The sequence below is a fragment of the Lynx rufus genome, unplaced genomic scaffold, assembly GCF_022079265.1.
Source record: "Lynx rufus isolate CCGP_SWC_20201006 ecotype Redwood Valley unplaced genomic scaffold, mLynRuf1.p SCAF_1, whole genome shotgun sequence".
In the NCBI taxonomy this organism is placed as follows: domain Eukaryota; kingdom Metazoa; phylum Chordata; class Mammalia; order Carnivora; family Felidae; genus Lynx; species Lynx rufus.
The window spans coordinates 94,660,361-94,677,369 of NW_025814823.1; the positions used below are offsets into that span (position 1 = coordinate 94,660,361).

General features: G+C 39.4%; 1 protein-coding gene across 2 annotated transcripts in view; it reads left to right on the forward strand.

Moving 5' to 3' along the window:
* Window positions 1-17,009, forward strand: part of COMMD10 (COMM domain containing 10) — a 217,826-nt gene that overhangs the window by 11,630 nt on the left and 189,187 nt on the right. For both annotated transcript variants that reach the window (XM_047083624.1, XM_047083615.1), the window contains exon 4: window positions 757-912. In XM_047083624.1, the coding sequence (XP_046939580.1) occupies window positions 757-912 (156 nt within the window). The remainder of the gene's footprint in view (window positions 1-756; window positions 913-17,009) is intronic.

Below are 17,009 nucleotides of genomic sequence, written 5' to 3' on the forward strand. Positions count from 1 at the left end.
GCGCTTCCTGGAAAAAGTTTGTTTGTTGGGAAATGAAACCGTTGTACGTTTCTTTGAAATAGTTAAGTGAAATGAGGAAATGATAGCTTATTTTATTTGCTTACATTATTTATTTATTTAAGTAATCTCTACACCCAGTGTGGGGCTCACGGTCATGACCCTGAGGTCAAAAGTTGCAGGCTCCTCCGACTCACCCAGCCAGGCACCCCAGAAATGATACTTTAAATAGAGTATCACTTACATAGCTAACGTAAAGAAGACATTTTTCTGTTAAGTGGATTTAGGATTACTTAAGACACAGGCAAAAGTGGGAAAGTGTAGCCTGAATAGTTTAAATTAGGCCATTTAACCCTGCGTCTCCCTGTTGTGTATATTATTATTGGTAAATAGATATAAAACACTTATGGGATGCCTGGGTGACTCAGTCGGTTAAGTGTCCGAATTCAACCCAGGTCATGATCTCGCGGTTTGTGGGTTCGAGCCCTGCATCAGGCTCTGTGCCAACAGCTCAGAGCCTGGAGCCTGCTTTGGATTCTGTGTTTCCCCTCTCTCTGACCCTCCCCTGCTCATGCTCGCTCTCTCAGTCTCTCTCAAAGAATAAACAAACATTAAAAAAAATACATAAAACATTTCTGATAGAAATAGGAAATTTTTTGTTGATTTAAATCATTTAAAACTAATTTTGTATTTGAGTATAATTCAAGGTATCTGTCTGAGTATCAGGGACAGAGGTAATGTTTGCCCTCTCGTGACTAGGCCGTGTATCACAGCGTGAAGCCCGCGGCTCTGCAGCAGCAGTTAGAGAGCCTTCATCTCAGACAAGACAAAGCGGAAGCTTTCGGCAATGCTTGGTCTTCTATGGGTCAAGAAACAGTGGAAAAATTCAGACAGAGGATTCTTGCTCCCCACAAGGTATATGGTTACACTACCCCACGATATTTTCCAGTAAGAATGGCAAAAATGGTTGTACTGGAAGGGTTTTCAAGGTGATCATGTTTCGTACAGAGGCAGTCTGGCAAAAGAAAGAATATATACACTAGGCCTTTAAGGTTACTTCCATACGTATTGGACACCACGATGTGATTTAATTTTACTTACGGTTTAAAATATGTCTCTGTAACTTCAGAATAGGAATGAGTCAGTCTGTTTTTCCTTTTTTTTTTTTTTTTTTTATCTTGGGCAGAGTGGGCTATTCTTGTTAACGGTGTACCTGTGTATAAGTCTTACGATATGTTTACTGAATCACGTAATTGTGTGTGTCTGTATTAGTGCCTAGCAGAATGTACTCAGTATGTGTGGAATAGCAAATAGCGAAAAAGGGAGCACTTTGGGACAAATACAAAATAACAGCAGTGTTTCAAAACTGCTGGGGGACCTTTAGGCACTGTTAATAGAGGTTAAGTTGATCATACAGATTTTGACCTTTTTTCTAATAGTAGGTTGTATTACATCACTGTTTTTTAGATTTACAGCCCTCTGTATTCCTGGGATCAGTCTCATGGGTTGTTGTGTATCATGCTTTTTATATGTTGCTGTTTGATTTGCTTATGTTTTGTTAAAAAATTTTCCATCTATGTTCATGAGGGCTCTTGGTCTATATAGCTTTCTCGTGATGTGTTTGGTGGTATCAGAGTGCAACTTACATTGGAAAGTGAGCTGGGAAGTGTTCTCACCTCCTCTTCCATTTTCTGTAAGAATTTGTGAAGGATTGGTGTTATTTTACACTTTGCCAGCATTATATGAGAGTTCTAGTACTTCATCAGCACTTGGTATTGTCACTTTTTTTAAAAAATATTTTTTTAAAAATATTTTTATTTTTGAGAGAGACAGAGAGAGAACGAGTGGGGGAGGAGCAGAGAGAGAGGGAGACACAAAATCTGAAGCAGGCTTCAGGCTCTGAGCTGTCAGCACAGAGCCCGACATGGGGCTTGAACTCATGAACCGTGAGATCATGACCTGAGTCAAAGTCAGACGTATAACCGACTGAGCCACCCAGGTGCCTCACATTTTTTTTTTTTTTTTAATGTTTATTTTTGGGGGAGAGAGGGAGAGTACAAGCAGGGGAGGGGCTGAGGAGGAGGGGAACAGAGAATTGGAAGCAGGCTACGTGCTAATAGCAGAAAGCCCGATGTCGGGCTTGAATTCACGAGCTGTGAGCCCATGGGCTGAGCTGAAGTCAGACACTCAACCAACTGAGCCACCCAGGCGCTCCATTGTCACTTGTTTTTATCGAAACTATTCTATTAGGTTTCTAGTGGTATTTTGTATTTTTAATTTGCGTTTTCCTAGTAACAAATTATATGATCTCTTTATGTGCTTACTTGTCTCCATATATCTTCATTGGTAGAATATTTGTTCACATCTTTTGCCTAATTGTATTTCCACATTGTGAAAGATAAGGAAGTTCCATTATAGTAATTTAAACGACAGTCTCAGGAGTAAATCCCAGCATATGGAAATGCATGGGAATTTTTTTGTCCTGGGCTGTTCAAATGTGTGGAGGGTGTTTGTTTTCTTTCAACTTTTGTGAGGTTTTTATATATTATTCTAGGCGTGTGTCCTTTCTCACCTGTGATTTACGGGAAAGCTTTTTATTCTAATGAAGTTTGATTTATCAGTTATTTTCTTTTATCGATCCTTTTGGTTTTGTATCTAAGAATTTGTGGGCTAATGCAGTATCACAAAGATTTTATTTTCTTCTGTTTTATAGGTTTATTTTTTCCATTTAGCTCTGAAATCTATTTTGAGTTAATTTGGTATAAGGCGCAGATTAAATTTCCTTTTTTCTGCGTATAGATGTTCATTTTAGATGTTCATTTATACACGTCCAGCATAACTTACTGATAACATCTTTTTGTCCCTGAAGTGCCTCACCCTTTTGTCAAAAATCATTTGACATGTTTGTGTGGGTCTTTCTCTGGACTCTGTTTAGACCATTGATCTTTCTATCTTTATGCTAATATGATACTACCTTAATTTCTGTAGCTTTGTAGTCAACTTTAAAAGTCAAGTATTGTGAGTCTGCTAACTTTGCGGGTTTTTTTTCCCCCATAATTGTTTTGGATATTCTCATTTCTCTGACTTTTTATATAAATTTAAAAACCAGCTTTGCTAGTTTTTAAAAATCCTGCTGGGATTTTTGATTATGTTTAACTTACAGATCACTTAATAGAGAAATGACTTCTTAGCAGTACTGAGTATACCTCTCTATTTAGGTCCTCTTTGGTTTCTTATGTCACTTTTGTTCATTTTTCAGCCTACACATCCTACATATGTTTTGTTAGATTTATGCCTGAGTATTTTGTGTTTTTGGAGTTGTTGTAATGGTACTGTTTTTGAAATTTTGGTTTTTAGTTGTTTCTTGCTAGTATATAGAGTTGATTTTTGTATATCGACCTTGTATTCTGTGACCTTGGTAAATTCCTTAATTAGTTACAGCAGTTTTTTTGTGTGGATTTTTTGTGATTTTCTTTATGGATAGTTACATTGTCCATGAATAGAGACCGTTTTATTTCTTCTTTTCCAGTCTGTTCAGCTTTTATTTTTTTTCTTGCCCTATTGCACTGAGTAGGACTTTTTTTTTTTTTAACGTTTATTTATCATTGAGAGACACAGAGAGACAGAGCATGAGCATGGGAGGGGCAGAGAGAGAAGGAGACACAGAGTCTGAAGCAGGCTCCAGGGTCTGAGCTGTTAACACAGAGCCTAACGTGGGGCTCGAACTCACAAACCGCGAGATCATGACCTGAGCTGAAGTTGGACGCTTAACTGACTGAGCCACCCAGGTGTCCCTGAGTAGGACTTCTAATATGATTTAAATAGGACTCAGAAGTCCAAACATCCTGCCTGCTTCCAATTTTATCTGTCTTTTTAAGATGTTTATTTTTAAGCCATTTCTGTGCTCAGCCTAGTGCTCAAACTCACAACCCCGAGATCCAGAGTTGCATGCTCCACCAACAGACCAGCCAGACGGTCTGCCTTGTTTCTAGTTTTAGAGGGAAAGGGTTCAGTCTTTTACCATAAAGCATGGTGTTAGCTACAGGTGTTTAAAAGTGCCCCTTTATTGTTTTCATTTCTCTCCTGTTTTTTTTTTTTTTTTGAACTCTGCATTCTCAGTGTCCTCAAGCATTCTCCACATCATTACTTCGTTTTGCATGAGTTAAATTTCTACTTTTCCCTACATCCTTTACAGATTTTAGGTTTTCCCACTTTGTGTCCCTGAAATTCTTCTTTCAACCATTTCCATTTTTAAGCAATCTCACTTGCCTTTTAATATTTGCCTGTTTTCTGTTTGTATAATTTTATTTTATAGAGTTCATTTTTTCTTGAATTTATACAAGTATAGTATACTCACACAGTTAAACATGTTTTTTTCTGCTTCCGTTAGTCAGTAATTTTTCAGTGTCTTCCAGATGATAGTATGTTTATTTTTATTTTTTAGAGAGAGAGCAGGGAAGAGGGATAGAAGGACGGGGGGAGAGAGAGAGAGAAGAGGAGAGGGGGGAGAATCTTAAGCAGGGTACACGCTCAGTGCAAAGCCTGATGTGGGGCTCGATCCCACAACCCTGGAATTGTGACCTGAGCCAAAATCAAGAGTCAGACACTCAACCAACTGAGCCACCCAGGCACCCATTTTTCTTTTTTTAAGGTAATATTTCTTCTCCAAATTATGTTGCATTGTATCAATATCCAAGAAGTGGTTTAGTTGTTTGTCATATAAAACATGCAGGAAAGTTGTAAGGACATGATTAATTGTACATCATTCCCTTGATAATGCAGAAAATTATCTTTTATTAATACAGATTATCTGAGAGGATAGCTAATACTTTATTTTTTATTTTTTTATTAAAAAAAAATTTTTTTTTTAACATTTATTTATTTTTGAGACAGAGAGACAGAGCGTGAACAGGGGAGGGGCAGAGAGAGAGGGAGACACAGAATCTGAAACAGGCTCCAGGCTATGAGCTGTCAGCACAGAGCCCGATGCGGGGCTCGAACTCACAGACCGTGAGATCATGACCTGAGCCGAAGTCGGACGCTTAACCAACCGAGCCACCCAGGCGCCCTGCTAATACATTATTTTAATACCTTAAACAATTAATACAGTGGTAGCAAACTTCCTTTTTTGTGCAAGTATAGTTGACACCCAATGTTATATTAACTTCAGATGTACAACATGGTGACTCTCCAAGTCTGTATGTTATGCTATGCTTACTACAAGTATAGCCCCATTTTGTCATTATACACTGCTGCTACATTACCACTGACTTTATTTCCTGTGCTTGTATGCCCATAACTTATTCCATAACTGGAAGTCTGTATCTCCCACCCCCCTTCACTCATTTTGCCCATCCCCATCCCTGTTTCTCTCTGGCAGCCATCTGTGTAGCCTCTGTATTTATGGGTCTGTTTCTGCTTTTTGTTTGTTTATTCATTCTTTTGCTTTTTAGATTCTACATGTAAGTGAAATCCTATGGTAATCGTCTTCTGTTGGAGTTATTGGACTTGGTATAATACTCTCTAGGTCTATTCGTGTTGTTGAAAATGGTAACATCTCATTCTTTTTAATGCTCGGTACTATCCCATTGTGTATATATAGCACATGTGTCTCGATTCATCTATCGATGGACACTTGGGTTCTTCCATATCTTGGCTGTTGTAAATAGTGCCACAATAGACATAGGGGTGCGTATATATTTTCAAATTAGTGTTTTCATTTTCGTTGGGTAATTATCCAAAGAATTACTGAATCACTTGGTATTTCTACTTAAAAAAATTTTTTTGAAGAAGCTCTACACCCAATGCGGGGCTTGAACTCATGACCCTGAGATCAAGAGTCACTTGCTCTACCAACTGAGCCAGCCAGGTTCCCCTCTGTTATTAAGTGTTGGAGGAACCTCCATGCTCTTTTCCACAGTGGCTGCACCAATTTACATCCCCACCAGTAGTGCACAAGCATTCCTTTTTCTCCACATCCTTGCCCTGTTCCTGTCTCCTTGATTCTCACCATTTTGACAGGTATAAGGTGATATCTCATGGTGGTTTTGATTTGCATTTCCCTGAGGATGAGTCACATTGAATATCTTCTCATGTATCTGTTGGCCACATGTATGTCTTCTTTGGAAAAAGATCTGTTCAGGTCCTTTGCCCAGTTTTTAATCAGATTGTGTTTTTGGAGTTAAGTTTTATAAGTTCTTTATTTTGGATATTTACCCCTTATCCAATACATCATTTGCAAATATCTTCTCCGAATGAATATCTTCTCCCGTTTGGTCGGTTGTCTTTTCGTTTTGTTCATTGTTTCCTTTGCTGTGCAAAAACATTTTATTTTGGTGTGGTCCCGGTAGTTTATTTTTGCTTTTGTTTCCCTTGCCTGAGGTGACATATCTAAAAAAATGTTGCGATGGTCCATGTCATATTTGCTGCCTATGTTTTCTTCCAGAAGTTTTATGGTTTCATGTTTCACATTTAGCTCTTTAATGCATGTTGGATCATTTATGTGTGTGGTGTTAGAAAGCGGTCCAGTTTCTTTCTTTTGCATGAAGCTGTGCAGTTTGCTCAGTACCATTTATTGAAGACGCTAGTTCCCATTGCATATTCTTGCCTCCTTTGTCTCAGATTAATTGACCATATAAGCATGGGTTTATTTCTGGGCTCTATTCTGTCCCATTGATCTCTGTGTCTGTTATTGTGCCCGTACCATACTATTTTGGTTACCACAGCTTGGTAATATATCTTGAAATCTGGAATTGGGATACCTCCAGCTTTGTTCTAGTTTCTTGAGATCATAGCAAGCATTTTTTGTATTTATTGAGGGCCACATACTCTGCTGGGTGCTTTGTATCTTGTAAAACCTACTTATAGTTATAGTTTATATTTAAAATACAACTGAGGTTTAGAAGGATTGAATAATTGGTTCAGGGTCATGTAGCTGAGTAAATTTGACACAGTAGTCACCCTCGTAAGCCATTATACTATACTTCTACCTAGGTGTTAGCTACACAGTTTTTCTGTGAAGAGTGGTTGACTTAGTTTTGTGTCTATGTAGGATATCTTTGGAAAGGAAGAAAATAAAACCTCATACATAAAGTATAAGTTTATCACCCCAATCAGTTGGTCTTTTGGTAAAACTGACCTGAGAATCAGATGTATTTTTTTAAGCCTTGTTTTTTGTTTTTTAAAAATATTTATTTAATGGGGCATGTGGGTGGCTCAGTCGGTTGAGCGTCTGCCTTCGGCTCATGTTATGATCTCACGGTTCGTGAGTTTGAGCTCCGCGTTGGGCTCTGTGCTGACAGCTCAGGGCCTGGAGCCTGCTTTAGATTCTCATTCTCTCTGTCTCTCTCTTTCTCTCTCTCTCCCTCTCCCTGTCTCCCTCTCTCTTTCTGCCCCTCCCCCACTCACACTCTGTGTGTGTCTCTCTCTCTCTCCCCTTCGAAAATAAATCAATATTAAAAAAATTTAAATACTTATTTTTGAGAGAGGGTGTGGAAGCAGGGGTGTGGGCAGAAAGAGAGGGAGAGAGAGAATCCCATGCAGGCTCTGCGTTGTCATCACAGAGCCTGATGTGGGGCCCGATCTCACCAACCGTGAGATCATGACCTGAGCTGAAATCAAGAGTTGGATGCTTAACTGACTGAGCCACCCAGGTGCCCCTTAAGCCTTGTTCCTTTTAAGTCATGCTACCTCTGGCAGCGATAATGCTGTCTTCCTTTTTGGCTCTGATATTTATTTCGGCTATGTGTGAAAATAGATCCTGTCCATGGCAGAGACTTGTTATGTAATGAACAAAAGGTATATTTACAGTGCTGCTTTTGGTAATTTAGGGGCTCACGTGCATGAACTCTCTGTGCAGTGCTGGCAGTAGAACATCTGTGGGTAATAATTCTAAGTTCAAAGGGTCAGGTTCCATTAAATAATAAGTTATAAAATCGAAGGTGCTTATTTTTGATTTAATTTTTTAAAACACCTCCTTTCGTCTTGTATTATTTAGATCCAATAAGAGAGAGGGAGATTGAAAATTAATCTTAATGGTAGCCTTTTGCTGGATATGATTGAACAGATTTTTAAATTTTATCCTATTTCACTTTTTTTTTTAATATGCTTTATTTTAATCTTTAAGGAGACTTGAGACTGAAATGTCACCATGACTTATTTGAATTTCGTATTCTTCCCTCTTTTATCACCATTGCCTCTGTCAGCATTGTCCTCCTAACAGGGTCTTCTCTTGATTTTTGTTACAATGCCTGTGCTACAACATGTATTAAATTGCGAATTTCCTTTCAGACAGAACTTGAATGCTGTACTTCATTTTACTCCTTAAAGTCTGCTAGGAGTTCCCGTACATATATTCCTACTATATAAATGTAAAAACTTATATGTCAGATGCTATTGACTTACTTGTCTATTTTCTGAGACCTTAAAGTGGCAAAATGGGGATTTATTACAGGGAATCACACTCCTAAGCCATTATGCTTTATTACCACCTAGATGTTAGCTGCACAATTGATACTAGAGAATATAAAGGCTTATTTTTCTAAAATAATTTTACATTCCAAATTAACTTTGCTCCTCAGTTAGTAACAGATGTGATGATGAGAAGTATATGTAAGGCATATTTTAAGCACTCTGAGTAGCCAGCTCCTTTTCTTAAAATGCACTTATATGTTAGGGAATTCTTAAATACATGTTTGACACTTAACGTTTGTTTCCGATGTTCGAAGTAGGTTTATTTATTTACTTTTTTAATATATATATATATATTTTTTTTTTTTTTTAATTTTTTTTTCAACGTTTATTTATTTTTGGGACAGAGAGAGACAGAGCATGAACGGCGGAGGGGCAGAGAGAGAGGGAGACACAGAATCGGAAACAGGCTCCAGGCTCTGAGCCATCAGCCCAGAGCCTGACGCGGGGCTCGAACTCACGGATCGCGAGATCGTGACCTGGCTGAAGTCGGACGCTTAACCGACTGCGCCACCCAGGCGCCCCAATATATATATTTTTAATGTTTATTCATTTTTGAGAGAGACAGAATGTGAGCAGGGGAGGGGCAAAGGGATATAAGGAGACACAGAATCCGAAGCAGGCTCCAGGCTCTGAGCTGTCAGCACAGAGCCCAACGTGGGGCTCAAACCCAGACTGTGAGATCATGACCTGAGCCAAAATTGGACGCTTCACCGACTGAGCCACCCAGGTGACCCTGTTTGAAATAGGTTTAATGGGAATTTCTCTCACTGAGACTGTTCTTTACCAATTACTTGGCGAATTTATTCATAGTATTTACTCACTGCATTGTACTCTAGTGAAATTTCATCCTATCTTGCAGGTTCTTGAGAAATCTCCGTTTAAAGTTGGATAGCCACTGTTTCTGAGGTTGTATTGTTACTATAACATTCTTACAAATGTATCCCCTTTTAGCCTTTAGAGTACAATTGACTTTATCGTTAAGTGCAACAGCTAATTGTTTGTTTGAATTACTATTAAAAATACCTGTTTTTTATATGGAGTGTAAGAAATTAGACATTTGGACTTGATACTTGTAAAATTTACTGTATTATTTTGCTTTAGTATTTTCTTTGACATCCTTGGTTCATTTCTTTTGGAATCCTAAGGATGGATAAATAGCTTTATATAAAGAGGGCAGAAAGAGCACACTTCATGCAACTAAATCTTGAGATTTCTAAGAGTTCAGTCTGATGAGTTTCAGAAATTATACACACCCATTTAATCATTATCCGTAACAAAATAATTTCATCACCCGGAAAATGCCCAATGTTGGTTCCTCCATTCCCACCTTTGCTTTCCGTCACCAGCGATTGGTTCTGTCTGTTCTTGGATATAACGTAAATGGACTCAGAAAAATGTGTCTGACTGATCTCTCTCAACATGATATATTTTTTGGATTCATTTATGTTGTTACTTGGATCAGTCATTTTTCTATTGCAGAGTAGTATTTCATTGTATAAAAATACCACCTTTTGTCTCTCCATCCCCATGTTGATGGACATTTAGGTTGTCTCTAGTTTCTAGCTATTATGAATTAAGACTATTGTGAACATTTGTGTACAAGTCTTTTTGTGGACATATATTTTAATTTTTCTGGGATCCATACCGAGGAAGGGTTTGCTGGCCCCCTGGAGCGAGATCTGAGAGTTTCTATTTAAGTTTGAGCCAGCCTGTGCTGGGTGGTTTGGAGAAAGTCATATAAATGTGAGTCTATCACCTTGTGTGGTTCCCGTCTTAAATGAGTTGAATTCCCTTAACTTCTACCTGCTTTTAGCCATTCTCCAATGCCTTCAAATCATTGTTTGGAAGATATTTTGTATAGTGGTTATAATTTTATTTGTAAAGAGGGTAATATAAACTGTTTCCTACCATTACCAGATTAGGAGCTCTAAAAGTGATTTTTTTTGGGGGGTCTGGGTGGCTCAGTCGGTTGAGCGTCCGACTTCAGCTCAGGTATGATCTTACAGTTTGTGGGTTTGAGCCCCGCTTCGGGCTCTGTGCTGACAGCTCAGAGCCTGGAACCTGCTTTGGGTTCTGTGTCTCCCCTTTTCTCTGCCTCTCCCCTGCTCACATTCTGTCTCTCTCACTCTCAAAAATAAATAAAACATTAAAAAAAATTTGTTTAAAAAGTGATTTTTAAAATTCTAAGTCTTATTCTATCTCTCCTTTACTCCAAATCTACCAAAGACTTTCAATGTTTCTTATAATAGAGGTCAAATTTCTTAGGATTCCCCATGATCTATAAACCCCTCAGTCCGCTACCTTATCTTGTTGACCTTCTCCTTTTAACATCCCTCACCTGGCTGACTTTGGTCACCTCTGATCTCTTTACTTCAAAAGCCCTTCTCCTGGAGATTCATATGGCTGGCTTCCTTTTTCGACTCTTTTGTTCTAATGCATCTTTGTCATTGAATCTTGCCCTGATCATCATCATGAAAAGTGGCCACATCTCTGTGGTACTTTCTTACTTCATTTTTTTTTTTAACATAACATTTAATCTTATCCAGCACATTATATATTTCACTTGTTTATTTTTAAAATTTTCTGTCTCTGTTGCTAAACTGTGAGTCCACAAGGGCATTTGTTCACTATTGTATTTCCATTGCCCTAGCCCTTGGAAGATAGTGGGTTGTCAATAAATAATTGTTGAATGAATAAATGCACAATATCTCTGCTTTACAAGTTGTACTATTTTGAAGTGCAGTCTTTTAGGTTTTCTTTTTTTTTATTAAAAAAATTTTTTTTGGTAACATTTATTTATTATTGAGAGACAGAGAGAGACAGAGCATGAGTATGGTGGGGGGGGGGGCGGGCAGCAGAGAGAGGAGGAGACACAGAATCCAAAACAGGCTCCAGGCTCTGAGCTGTTAGCACAGAGCCCGACACGGGGCTCGAACCCACAGACTGTGAGATCATGACCTGAGCTGAAGTTGGACGCTTAACCTACTGAGCCACCCAGGCACCCCATTAGATTTTCTTATAAAGAAGGGTATTTGTACTGATTAGTGGAGAAAGACCAAATAAGAAGGGGGTATGGATATATTTTTTATTTCCTAGTATTCTTTTTTTTTTTTTAAGTTTATTTATTTATTTTAAGTGATCTTTACACCCAACATGGGGCTCTAACTCACCACTCTGAGATCAAGAGTCACACGCTCTTCTGACTGAGCCAGCCAGACGCCTCTCTCCTAGTATTCTTCTGTTTTTATTTTGGTTGTACTTCAAACCTTTTGTGGTTCATTTATTTCATGACTCTTGAGGTTTGCTGGAATACTTGATTCAACCATTTACATTTTTTCCTTTTTAAAACTGGAAATATAGAAAGAATTGCTGTAGCTTGAAACCGAAATTCTCCCGGAAAACAAGGTGATGTCATTAGCTGTATTGCAGCAATCAATTAAAAGAGCTGTAGATCTAAGAGCTCCTTAATCAGTCTTATTTGAAACAGAAATGTGTTCTCTGCTTTATAAATAATTGCACAAAACCAGAACCATTAACAAATTAAATAAAGATTTTACTAATGCCAAAAATTGTGCTGTTAGCAAAATTACTCTTATGTGCCTAGCATTCAGAAATTGCTAAATAGAGTTGATGTACTTTTTGAGAGTGTTGCCAATTGTGAGAGCATTACGTGAATGACATTTCAGTGTCCTCAACCTTGTGCTATCTTTTTCGTAAATTCTTGGTATGCAGAAGTGGCAAACAGTTTGAAGGATGGTTCATTGGTGTTTTCCCTCCTTTTCAGCTTGGATGTAAAGACCATGATTAGGTGTTTTGGCCAAGTCTGTGAGTCAAGGAGTATAATTAAGTTCCATGCCATCCTAGCGGTGAGACTAGGATATATCCTTAAATTTAGATAAACTTAAGGATGTAGGTTAGGGAGTATCCCTAAGTTGTGATACTTACAGTAAAGTATTTGTACCTCTTATTATGATTTGGTGTAGCAGCAGCATTAACGAACGGCATTGGCTTAGTCACTTTGGGAGTTTTGATGTCGTCTGGAGATTGCCTAATGCGTAGCCTTTATGATTTATGTAGTATGTTTTATGGAGGTTGGCAGTCATCTGGGTGGAGGATAGAGCCAGTATTAATTCAAGAAGTTTATCTGTTTGCATCTTTGTGATATATGCTAATATACTCACATCAGTGTAATATGGATGTCATATTACATAGCAGTCGTTTCCAAGATCCTGACATTGTCTATACTTAACAGATGTCACAATGGAGGATTCTTTCTCTAGGAGGCAAGCAGTAGTGAGTGTGGCTTGGTCCTTGGAAACTTATTGCCTCCTGTTCTTGCCCATGATTAGAGGGTGGCAGAGAGGGTGATGGGAGTGGGTGGCTGAAGATGTGCTCCCATTTGCAGCTGTCATTCTTCTGTTAAAACCTTTAGTGTATTGTTTTTTGTGTTTTTTTTTTTAAGTTTATTTATTTTTGAGAGAGAGAGAGTGAGCTTGGGCGTGGCAGAGAGAGAGAACTGTGACATCATGACCTGAGCCAGAATCAGGAGTCAGATGCTTTACTGCTTCATCGAGCCACTCAGGTGTCCCGGTATATTGTATCTTTAAAATTTTTTTTAAAATTTTTTTAATGTTTATTTATTTTTTACAGAGAGAGAGAGACAGAGCATGAGCAGGGGAGGGGCAGAGAGAGAGAGAGAGAGAGAGAGAGACAGAATCCAAAGCAGGCTCCAGGCTCTGAGCTGTCAGCACAGAACCCGACGCAGGGCTCAAACCCACAGACTGCAAGATCATGGCCTGAGCTGAAGTTGGACACCTAACCAGCTGAGCCACCCAGGCGCCTCCAGTATATTGTATCTTTTAAAAAACAATGTTAGTTGAGTTATAATTTACATAGTGTAAACTGTATCCTTTTAAATTGTACAGTTTGATGAATTTTGGTACATGTACACCCATGAGATCACTACCACAATCAACACACAGAGCATTTTTGTCACCTTCAAAAGTTGCCTCATGCCCCTTGGAAGTCCCTTTTCCCCCTAATCTTGGCCCTAGGAAACCACTGATACACTTTCTGTCACTGTAAACTGCATAGCAGTGTATGAATAGAATTAATATAGGTGTTCTTTTTTCCTGTCCGCCTTCTTCGTTTGAGTCAGATTTTGATGTTCATCCATAGTGTTGTGTGTATTAGTAGTTCGTGCTTTCTTACTGCAGCGTAGTGTTCTGTCTTGTGGATATATCAGTTTGTCCATCCACCTGCTCATGCATGGGTCTTTGGGCCATTTCTGGTTTTGGGCTATTTTAAATATATACATCTTTGTTTGGACATATATTTTCATTTCTCTTGGATAAATACTCAGGAGTGGATTGATTGGTTAAGTGTTACTATCAAACAGTTTTCCAAAGTGGTTCTACTATTTTATATTCCAGCCAGTAATTTTTTTCACATACTGGTCAACACCTGGTATTGCCAATCTTTAAAAAAAAATTGTTAGGTTTATTTATTTTGAGAGAGCGAGAGTACATGCATGTGAGTTGGGGAGGGGCGGAGGGAAAGAGAGAGTCCCAAGCAGGCTCCATGCTGTCAGCATAGACCTGGATACAGGGCCCCCTCCCACAAACCATGAGATCAGGACCTGAGCCGCAATCAAGAGTCATACGCTTCACTGATGGAGCCACCCAGGTGCCCCCTAAATTTTAGTCCTTCTAGTAGCTGCAAGGATAGTGAACCTAAAGATGTTGAGCACCTTTTATGTGTTTTTTGGCCATTTATGTGTCTTCTTCTGTGAATTATCTGTTCACATCTTTGCCCATTTTTTTTTTTAATTTTTTTTTTTAACATTTATTTATTTTTGAGACAGAGAGAGACAGAGCATGAACGGGGGAGGGGCAGAGAGAGAGGGAGACACAGAATCGGAAGCAGGCTCCAGGCTCTGAGCCATCAGCCCAGAGCCTGACGCGGGGCTTGAACTCATGGACCGCGAGATCGTGACCTGAGCCGAAGTCGGACGCTCAACCGACTGAGCCATCCAGGCGCCCCTCTTTGCCCATTTTTGTATAGATTTGCCTTTTTATTCCTGAGTGGTAAGAATCCTATTTGATCAGTCTGTGGCTTGCCTTTCCTTTTTCTTAATGGTGACATTTGAAGAACAGAAGTTTTGGAGCACCTGCATGGCTCTGCTGGTTGAACGTCCGACTTTAGCTCAGGCCATGATCTCACAGCCCGTGAGTTCACGCCCCCTGTCGGGCTCTGTGCCGACAGCTCAGAGCCTGGGGCCTGTTTCAGATTCTGCGTCTCCCTCTGTCTGCCCCTCCCCAACTCGAACTCTGTCACACTCTCTCTCAAAAACAAATGAACATTAAAAATAGATAAATGAAGAACAGAAGTTTTAATTTTGATGAAGTCCAGTTTATAATTTTTTTCTTTTATGGTTAATGCTTTTAATGTTCTACCTAAAACCTCTTTGCCTATCCCAAGATAACAGAGGTTTTCTTTTGTGTTTTCTTCCAGAGGTTTGATGGTTACAGCACTTACATTTAGCTCTCTGATCCATTTTCAGTTCATTTTTGTGTTGGGTGTTAAGTAGGAGTTGTTGTTCATTTCCTTCCTGTGTAGATACCTAGTTATTCTGGCATCATTTGCCCTGGCATCTTGGTTGGTAGTCAGCTAATGTGTCTATATGTCTATTCTTTTGCCAGTGGCCCATTGTCTTTATTGCTGTGGCTTTGGATTAAGTCCTTTTTTAAAAAACGTTGTTATTTTTTTTCAAGTTTAGTTATTTATTTTGACAGCAGGAGCATGAAGGAGGGGGAGGAGAGGAGGACAACAGGAGAGAGGGAGAGAGAGAGAGAGCAAAAATGAATGAATCTCAAGCAGGCTTGGCATTGTCAGTGTGGAGCCTGATACAGGGCTTGAACTCAGCAACCATGAGATCATGACCTGAGCCGAAATAAGAGCGAGACATTAACTGACTGAGCCACCCAGACACCCCTATACTAAGTCGTAAAGTTAGGTAGTGTAGTTCTTCCAAATTAAAACACACACACACACACACACACACACACACACACCAAACTGCTTTGGCTCTTTTAGATCATTTCCATTCCATTTAAATTTTATCTATCTATCTATTTATTTAAGAGAGCGTGAGTGGAGGAGAGGGCAGAGGGAAAGAGGGAGAGAGAAACTGAAGCAGGCTCCACACTTAGCGCAGAGCCAGACACGGGGCTTGGTCTCACCACTGTGAGATCATGACCTGAGGCGAAATCAAGAGTTGGATGCTCAGCTGACTGAGCCACCCAGGCGCCCCTCCATTCCATTTAAATTTTAAAATCAGCTTGTCAGTTTCTATGAAAAAGTACCTGCTGGGAATTTAATTGGATTGTTCTCAATCCGTAGATCCCTTTTGGAAGAATTGACCTTCTAACAATGTTAAACCTTTAAATTCATGAACATGGTGTATCTCTATTTACCGATACCTTCTTTAATTTATTCCAGTAATGTCTGTAGATTTTCAAGGATCAGGATATACACAGATTTTGTTAAAGTTATCCCTATGCTGTTGACTGAATGTGTCTTCCCAAAATTCTTACGTTCAAACTTAACCTTCACGGTGATGATAGGAGGTGGGGTCTTTGGGAGGTGATTAGTTCATGGGGGCACAACCCTAATGAATGGGAATCATGCCCTCATAAAAGAGGCCAGAGAGAACTGCGTTACCCCTTCTGCCTTGTGAGAACACAAAGAGAAGTCGGCAGCCTGGAAGGGGTCCCTCACCCAACCATGCTGGCACTCTGATCTTGAACTTCCAGCCTCCAGAACTGTGAGAAATGTTTACTATTAAGCCACATAGTCTGTTGTATTTTGTTATAGCAGCCCAAACCGACTAAGGCACTATGTATTTTCATGGTTTGGATTGCTAGTATAAATGGGATTGCAGGGGCACCTGGGTGGCTCAGTCGGTTGAGCGGCCGACTTCAGCTCAGGTCATGATCCCACGGTCCGTGGGTTCGAGCCCCGCGTCGGGCTCTGTGCTGACAGCTCAGAGCCTGGAGCCTGTTTCAGATTCTGTGTCTCCCTCTCTCTGACCCTCCCCCGTTCATGCTCTGTCTCTCTCTGTCTCAAAAATAAATAAACGTTAAAAAAAAAAAAAAAAAAAAATTAAATGGGATTGCATTTTTTTATATTCCCTATTTGTTTCTACTGTCTTGAACTAATACTGATTTTTCACATTAATCTTGGGTGCCATAGCTTTCCTAAAATCACCCACTAGTTTTAGTAGCTTTTTAGCAGATAACTTGAGAGTTTCTGCTTATATGATGATATGTTACATCATAATTGTTTTTGTATAGTTTGTCTTCATCACTAGACTGAGAGCTTTGGGGACAGATTGTAAATTTATACGTTTTTATGCCACCAGCACCTACGATGGTATAAAAGTCAGATCCACACTCCCTTGGTTTTTCCCCTTTCTGGCTGCCTTTTTGGTCATGTTTCTTGCTTTCGTGGCCGTGACTCATTTCCACACTTTTGCAATA